General features: G+C 43.8%; 1 protein-coding gene and 1 pseudogene across 1 annotated transcript; both read left to right on the top strand.

Annotated features, from left to right (window-relative positions):
• Positions 1 to 988, top strand: LOC127785203 (NDR1/HIN1-like protein 6). The gene has a single exon (XM_052312635.1). The coding sequence runs from the start codon at positions 190 to 192 to the stop codon at positions 820 to 822; it is 633 nt and encodes a 210-aa protein (XP_052168595.1). The 5' UTR covers positions 1 to 189; the 3' UTR covers positions 823 to 988.
• Positions 989 to 2,791: 1,803 nt separating this feature from the next.
• Positions 2,792 to 8,214, top strand: LOC127784187 (pentatricopeptide repeat-containing protein At2g32630-like; annotated as a pseudogene).
• The last annotated feature ends 1,207 nt before the right edge of the window (positions 8,215 to 9,421 follow it).

Here is a 9,421-nt window from a genome sequence, read left to right as displayed (position 1 = left end):
GGCCTAGCTACCCACCCCCCACCCTACCTCTCCTCCGCCACCCGTCGCCGGCCGGCATCTCGCTCGGAGCCAGCGCGCCGCGGCGGCCGGAGCCCGGAGGGACAACGCACCGATCTCTCTCTAGCTAGAGCTAGAGCTATAGCTTAGCTCAGCTAATTATAATACATAGCTAGGAAGAATTAACAATTAATGGGGAAGCGCAGCGCGCCCCGGTACCCCGACGACGGCGGCGGCGGCGGCGGCGGGATTTGCTGCGTGCTGTGCTGGTGCTGCTGCTTCCTGTTCCTGATCGTCGCGGCGCTCGCCGGCGCGGCGGCGTACGCCCTGTTCCTGTACAAGCCCAAGGCGCCGTCCTACTCGGTGAGCAACATGTCGGTGTCGCAGTTCGACTTCAACTCCAACGACCTGACGCTCTACACCAAGCTGGTGGCCACCGTGCGGGCCGAGAACCCCAACGAGATGATCGGCATCATCTACGGCGACGGCTCCCGAACGGTCGTCTCCTACCGCGGCACGCCGCTGTGCTCCGGCCACCTCCCCACCTTCTACCAGGGGTTCAAGAACGTGACGGTGATGGAGATCTCCATGGAAGGGAGGCACGGCTTCGGGTCGGGGCTGCAGAGCGCGCTGGAGGAGAGCGAGAAGGAAGGGAACGTGCCGCTCGACGTGTTCGTCAGCGTGCCCGTGTCGCTGCGGTTCGGCTCGTTCGACGTCCGGGAGGTGAGGGTCAACGTGCACTGCGCGCTCGTCGTCGACAGCATCTCGCCCAAGAAGAAGCCCACCATCAAGTCCGCCACCTACCAGGGCAACGTAGAGTTCTGATCCATTGCATGCATCGAACATCAATGCCTTCATTAATTTCATTTAATTGTTTGTTTTAATTTGTTATTAACTTTGCTGTTCAGTGGAGTTGGGGAGAAAGTATGTTTGTGATGTAAACACTGTAGTAAGAAATGGTTCCAAACTAAAATTCCTTTGGTTGAAGTTATATGCAGAATGCAGAGACATCTTTTGATCAGAAGGTGGTTGCTTTGGTGCTATAGTCTCTTTTCTTGAGACTAATTCCCGCTGACTGAAATTAACTTGTTATTTTTAACCGTTAGATCAATTTTGAGATTCGTCCGTCGATTGAAGAAAGCGTTCTTTTTTGGGTTAATTTGATCCATACCATTATAAATATGCCTATTCAGATAAATACCATTACAATTCGTCAGATTCATCTTATTCCTCCGTCCTCCCCTCCTCTTTTTCCCTATCTCTCTCCACCATTTCTCAGCCTCCTCCCCACCAATCCATCACGTCAAGGCGCTGAAGAGCCCGATGCTGACGCAGGCGCTGGAGTGCTCCTTCAAGCTCGCTGTTGTCAGAGAGAGGCTGCCGACGCTGTGTTCGATCCATGGTGACGAGGCAGGTCAGCCTGGACTACGGCGACGTGCGCACCGCACTGGAGAGCCCCGAGCTGCAGCGGCAGCATGTCAACCACCGGTGCACGCCACCGCCAAGTGGCTGAAGTGGGAGGTGGAGGACGAGCTCGCTAGCGCCGAGCAGGACAATGGCATGATCTACTACATGGCGGTGCCAGTCGACGGAGTGACCGCTGAGCTGCTCGGGCTGCAGCAGCGGCTTGTCCGGTCCACCTCGCTGCAGAACATCCAGTAGCAAGGAACGCACGACAGCTAGCCGCCGTCATGCGCGTAGCTGAAGTGGTGGACATTGTAGTTGGGAGAGATGAATATGACGGATGGGTCCCACATGCAGATGGAGGAGAGGATGAAAAACGTGACGGCGATGATATGGTTTCAATTTTGTAAAATTTGAGTGACACGGTTACGAATAGACGAATTGCAATAATATTTGTCTGAATAAGCACATTTGCAATGACATAGATCAAATTAACCCTTTTTTCTAACCCTGAGATGAGTTCTGAGATACTTAGATGGAGCTTCCAGATGCGTGTGCCGGTTGGAGAAGCCTCTTTTCAACCATTAGATGAGTTTTGAAATGTGTGCACCAGTTCGAGCAAAATTAGGCAACCTTTTTAATGCATCAGAGGAGTTTTGAGATGCCTAGATGAGCTCTGAGAGACTGAGATGCGTGTGCCGATCGGTGAAAAAACACTTGCGCAGGGCCAATGATGAAACACACGATGCGCCAGGTATTCGCGCATGCCTCCAGCACCGATCTACACTATTTTTTTCGAGTTACAATATGACCACATACGTATCTACATATAAATTACACAACATAATTATTTTACTATCGTAACATAATTATTTACGTATGTGATCTTTACGGTCGAAGATATACATCACTAACCTAACAACCTGCTTTAGAGGTTTATCGTCTATTAAAATATTCATATAGGTCACCCTAAAATGACAAAAAAACCTCTCAAGTGATAAGAGCAGGTATAATAGCAGGCTATAAGCTAAGCTATAAACATATTTTAAAAAGATAAAAGAAGAGAGAGAAAAATAGCGGGCTACAAATCTGTACCCAGCACGGACTCCAAGACGTAATGTGTGTATGACAAGAATAGTATAGTAAGCAACTATTGTATAAATTAGCTATTACATTGGCTATCAATAATTTAGAGCTAGTAGTTAGCTATACTATTAAACTTACTCTAACAATGCAAATCTTCAGCGTGTTACCAATAAATCCCAAAATTTTCGAAAATACCGGTGGGTCCGGATAGACAGTTTACCTCCGATTTAAAAGCGCCGCATCGCCCCGTGCGTCCGCCTCCACTTCGCCGTCACCCCCCCTCCCCCACCCCGGCGCGCGCGCGATGGCGTCGTTCTCCCAGTCGCCGGCGCCGGCGTTTCCGGCCGTGCCGCTCGCCAGTATCGTGTCGCTCCTCGCCGCGCCGCGCCGCTTCGCGGGGCCGCCAAGTCGCTGCTCGCCTCTCCCTCATCAAGCCCCGCTTGCTCGCTGACCTGGCCGCCGCCTCCTCCACCGGCGCGCCGCCGCACCGCACGCCGTCACCGCCTTCTACGACATGCTCTTCCGCGCCTACGCGGACTCGGGCGCCCCGACTCGATCGCACGGGCACGGCCGAGGCCTTGGAGCTAACCATACCCCGCGCCTCGGCGGCCTTGATCCCCACTCCCTCACCTCCTCTCCCTCCGACGAACAGGCCATCTCGACGCCGCCGCCGACCTCCTCAAACTGGCTGCCACTTCTTGTCCCGGCTCCGTCACGCTTCTTCTCCGCGTCTATTGTCGTCGACGGATTCTGCAAGTCCGGCCACGTCACCTACGCCCTCCACCTGCTCGACGAAATGACAAGCTTAATGCGCTGTGCTATAACTCGCTGCTCGATACACACGCGCTAGGAAGAACACGGTCAGGTAGCGGAGGTGCTGGAGTTAATGGGAAATCAAGGCATTGAGCCCACAGTTGGGACGTACAAAATCCTCGTCGATGCTTCATTGGCGGCTAGAGATATCAGCAAAGTACGGTGGACAAGGCTCTTGAGGAAAAGATGGTCATGGTCTCATGGAGAAGATGTGCCTCGAGCTGGATGTGTATACGGTATACATACAATATGGTAGGGCAGATAGGATGCATGAGGCTGAGAACCTATTGCATATCATGATTGAGAATGGTGTCAGACCAAACAATGTAAGGTGCACTACGTTGATCAGCATCCGTTGCAATGAAGGTGGCATGGTCGAGGCAAGAAGGCTGTTTCAAGAGATGGCAGGAAATGGAGCAAAATCAAGTCTGGTAACCTACAATGTTATGATTGATGGTACATCAAGAAGGGGAGCACATGCGAGGCTGAAAGGTTCAGAAAGGAGATGGAGAAGATCTTATGCAGCGGTAGTTCATTGGCAGTGTGTCAGTGGGAAGATGGATGTGCCACTGGGGCTTTTTGAACTTTGAAAAGATGAAGCAGAGGGGTTTCAGATCCAACGTGTGGCATATACAGCTCTGATATCCGGCCTAACCAAGGAAAGGAGATCAGAGGAGGCATTCCAGTTGTATGACAATATGCTGGGAGATGGATTGAACCCAGATGACACTCGCTGTATTCTGCTCTTGCAGGGAGTAGTTCTTTTTCTCACCAGGCCAGCAAAAGCTGGCCAAATTTTAAGTTTATTAAGAGAGGGGTGAACTTGTAGGGAGTCTTCACTCGGAATAAAGAAAAAAAAGGAATCATGAACAAACTAACTTCTGTTGGGCAGCAGTGTAAGTTGTACCAGCCGAAATGCATTCCAGCATGAAGTCTATGGGTGTGTTTGGTTGCTCGTATGTCCTCAGCCTGGCTAGGGTAATGCAATTGACTGTGTTTGGTTGTTTGCATGGGTTGATCCTGGATGATATGAGATGCTGTTTGGTTGGTTGTATGACAGGATGCTGTACACTAGAGATGGTGTTTGGTTTGTTGGTTGGACCTTGGGTTTGAGTGACCTCTTGTTACCTATGGTAAAGTTACCTCTTGTTTGAGTGATCTCTCAGCAGAAACGCAGCTGGAGAGCCAAATGCAGGAGTGCTTATAAATGGATTGTTCAATGCTCAGTTTGTTACTTAACCATCTAGATTCTACATGATTTGATTCAGAGCATGTGGCTGTGCAGAGTTCGTTTCAGAATACAGAGTACATGGAATTGTTACAACTCAAGCAATTGGTTCACTATTGCAAACATATATTTTTGTTTGCACAACAATACTTCAGTTTGCTGGTAATGATATACATAGACTAACTGAGTAGTGACTACTTTTGGTCATTATTTATTTGTATGAAGTGGAAAACCATTGTTCTGAGTATGGTGACCTTAAATTTGTCCATGCTGTTATAAACTGTGCAGGGGATTGTAGTTCCTTTTTCAGAATATTTGTGATGGTAATAATACCACATGGCAATACTTTCCGATGATTTATTCAGGAGATCGGGTGAGATACATCGGTTCTCTACAAGCCTACAATCAACAGGAATTATCCTTGGGGGACAAAGGTCGGTGCATGTATTAAGCTTGGTTTTCTAATGTTATTTGTTGAATTCTTAAATTCATGTACCTCAATATGTGAAGCAGTTTTCATCTCTGTGTTCACTTAAAAGTTAAAAGTACATTTTGTGGTATGATAGTACCAAGGGTGAGGAATTTTGAGAGACAAATTACTACTGTAATGCCAATCTGGAAAACATTTGCATCGCAGTAAGTTATGTCTGGCATAGACATAAGCTTACTTTCAAAAATATTCAACTGATGTCACTGTTTGGAACGCATGAGTCTCTTAAGAATATCGTAGGAATTTGTACACACCAGACAGGATGTCATATTTTTAATTCTTGTAGGATTTTTGTATTCCAAACACATCCAAGAAAGCAGATCTCATCTAGTAATCATGGTAATAACTAGCTCCATTTTCTTATGAACATGGCATGTGATATTATCTCAAACTTATTGTATATACTAGTATTGTACTTAGGTTCTATAACGATTGTCTGATGGTGTAGATTTTCTTACTGAACAAACTGCCCTGATTGGTTTGAATTTCTGATTGTCAATCTGACATGTGATGGTGTGCAGGTTTTCTGAACTATATGTATTTTATTTATGAATTATCTGTTTCTATGCCTTCTTTTTACAAACAACCTCTTAATGTTACCATTTGCATCTTTTACTTGCAATCACCTCTGGGTCTTTTTCCTTTTATTAAAACAATCTTTTGGTGTCATCATCTGCATCCTCTGAGTGGTTTCTTCCAAATGATACAATCTGCAGAGTTCCAGATTATAGTTCACAAGTGAAGTGAGGCTTCCTTTTGAAGAAAATGAATCCTTGAAAGTTGGGAGTCAGATTTGATAAGAAGATTTCTGGTGGCAGTGGCATTGATCTTGGAGGTAATTGTGAGGTTGACCCTGGTTTCTTCTGTCCAGGTGAGCCTCTTTGCTCTGTCTCCTTAAATAATTTAAAACTATATCATTCATAGATTCTGTAATATGGCATTTATTGCTAATTCAACATAAGGTAAATTTGTAATCACTTGTTTATGTCTCTTCATATCTCGAGTTGATTCTCTTTGCCTCGATGGTCCAGGATGGGAAGATAGAGCCAAACATCCCTCTGTGTAATTCAAGGTGTGTACAATCCTTTTGTCTCGTGCAGGGATTATTTGGGGGTGAAGGGGAATATATTATATTATAATAGAAGGAAGTAACAGGAATGGCCCTGGACCTCAACAGCGTGACAGAGTCTAGATCAACGCCGTGCCGGAGAGACAGGCTATGGGTACTCCGATAATCTTGATCGAATCCTGACCTGACCCTCCTTATATAGATGAACTCCATAACCTAATCCCATCCTAATTAACTCTATCCAACTAATCTACTCTATCCTAACAAACACTATCCAACTAAAGCTACGTACTTACCGCGAGGGGGCCATCCCCTAGGGAATCCGTTACTCTCAGGCCCATGACATCTTTTGTGTTATGTACTTTGTCCTGTTCCAATTCTTGTCTTTTACTTACTGGGTTCTTTCTACAGTTTGCTTCTGAAGAAAGTCAGCATGGCCCTCTGATACAGTCAAACAACAGTTTCTTTTTTATTTCAAAATACCCATACAACCAAGCAATATTCAATCTCACCTTCGAGGTGCACTTTTTTAGTTTTATTGAAGCACCTTGCAAATTGAAGTTTGTGTCATTAAGCTATATTCCTGAAGTAAGTAATAATTGCTTGCAAAAATATGGATTATGATATTTGTCAACTGTATGATATGGAACGTGTTTTAACTTAAATTTCTTTATCTTAGGAAATAATATTTTTGAAGGAGGTTCACCTGCTGGCTTTAAACTTGTCGTTTTCTCTGAACTGCTGGATGTGGAGTAAAACCACTGGTGACCAATTTGAATGCTGAGAAGGGAAAATGTTTTCATCCCTCGAGGGGATATGCCGAGAAAGATAGTGAACCATTTCTAAGTAAGCATATACCGAGATTCTTGATAGAAACACCTTTTGTACTGTTATCCTAGTATTTTGATGGTGATTTGGTGGCAGTAATAATGACAAATAACAGACTCTACATTCTATCCTGATGTAAGGTGTTTACCATACATCAGTTTATATACTTGTACCATACTACCACTAAGGCAGTAATTCATAGAGTTTGTTTGAGGAACCTTCTCTAGCTTCTGCGCAGTTAATACATTATATTCCCTCCATCGCTGTATCACGCCGTTGACATTTCACATGCCGTTTGACCATTTGTCTTATTAAAAAATTATATAAATATCATTTATTTTGTTGTGACTTGTTTTATCATAAAAGAAACTATAATCTTGATTTATACTTTTACATATTTATACTAAATTTTTTAATAAGATGAATGGTCAAATGTTATAAAAAAAATCAACGGCGTCATACATTTTGGGATGGAAGGAGTAATTTTTTGGTTTGTTGGTATGCATAATGTAGAAATTTGTAAATTGCGGTGCTTAGCACGTGTTGCTTTGGCTTGGGTCCCTGTATCAGGTCTGCACATTATTCCAAATAGTTACTTCAAGACTCTAGTGGTTGACTCATCGCCTGCCTTTTGGGATTCGACATCAAGGGATTGAAAGAACTACTGTGCTTGTCCTGGTAAGTTTATCTGCCGTGATATTATGTTTTTGACATGAATGTAATATTAGTAGTGACTAATGAGTAGTTAGACTGCAAAATATTCGTCATGTTTCACTTAGTGCTGCAGGAAGCAGATCCTTTTTGCTGTACCCTGTACTCGTCACAGATAATCTTGTTGTGCATGCATCATAATTATAGGCCGTATCCTTATTGCTCAATTTGGATTTGAGGATGGTATTGTTATGTGAAATATCATCTTATTTACACGAATCGCTTGGCCAGATAACTTATTAAACTGTATTTTTTACATTTTGCAGATTGTTGGTTTCATGATTGCTGTAATATTTTTTTGGCCTGATGCGGATACATGATTTTTCTGTGCCATCTATTTTGTCAGCTTCAGAGTCTAATCTGAGGCTGCCAGGAGCATTCATTCCTTTGCTTCATACCAGTGCCTTCCTATTCTTCACCAGAGAGCAAAATCCTCGATTTGAAACCTTCCTGATTGTTACCATGATGTGCTACATGGTTGCTAATGGTTTCACAATATGATTGATACTAAGTTCAAAATTGATTTTTTATGTTGCTGCGATTCAAATGTCTTCATGAAGACACGGTTAATACACACCAAATACTGCTTTTATTAATTCAGTAAGTAATGTTTTTATGTTTATCTTTGCGATGGAGATGTTCATTTGACCTTTATTTCGAGTATGCTCAGCATCATTTTTTGGCACTTTTGTGCAACGTGCGAACTCGTATCCTGGATTAGTATTGCAATCTTACTGATTTACTATCTTTTTTTTTCAGTTAAATATTTCCTCCATCTCAAAATAAATGAAAAATTTACCACTTATATACGTGCTAAATTATGAGGGAAGGTAAATGTCACGCCCAGAAATTTAGCCCAAATTTCTAGACTATTTTGTATATTAAATCCCTGTCCAGAAATCAGCTAGGGTACACAAAACAATAAATTAATATACAGATCCAAATGTAAATAAAACGTAAATACTTACAGAAGAAATAATTAGTCCTCACACCGAAACGAAAGCAGTAGCAGCGGAAAAAGGCGATCCTAGCGGGGCTTCAGCTCCACTCCACAAGCAAAACTCAACTAGGGTCTGAGCCTTGGTCCTCTAACTTCGTCTCCACGAGCAAAACTCAACTGAGGTCTGAGCTTTAGTCCTCTAATTTCGTTTTCAGCTCAGAAGCACTACACTTCTGAAAAAAGGAAAATAATAGCAAGGCTGAGTACAACCACTGTACTCAGCAAGCCATACCAATGATGCAAATGTACAAGGGGATACAAGGACGGCTTGTGGCTATTTGCATAAAGGCAGTTGTAAAGCATTTTATTGAGCAAAACAGTAAAACTGTTGAGTAATTAAGGTAATATTAAATCTCCACTAATCAACGCTACACCATGTTGAACAGGCTCAACCATCCCACCTGAACTATCCAGTGCATTGCATTGAGTCGATTTATTAGGGGTGAGACTAATCACGGTGATTTTGATCGATCGCCCATAATCACAGGCACGGCTATTCGAATAGTTTTACTCTAGCCAGAGGTGCACAACTGTACCCATAAGACACAATCCACCGGCATGTCACCGCATCAGGCCTAACACGTCACCATGTCGAGTGATTGTGACAAGACCCTTCATATAACTCCCCCTGACCAAGTACACCACACCTCAGGTTTCGCTCCCACTCCTCAACAGGCAGCGGGCAGCCCCCCTCGTGCCTAGGCGAATGTCATAGCCTGATTTTTTGTTTCAGGATTTATAAATTATTTAATAAATTATCATTATAATTTATATTAAATGTTCATTAATTTACAA

The sequence above is a fragment of the Oryza glaberrima genome, chromosome 9 (assembly GCF_000147395.1).
Source record: "Oryza glaberrima chromosome 9, OglaRS2, whole genome shotgun sequence".
Lineage (NCBI taxonomy): Eukaryota > Viridiplantae > Streptophyta > Magnoliopsida > Poales > Poaceae > Oryza > Oryza glaberrima.
This window is presented reverse-complemented; position numbering and strand designations above follow the sequence as displayed.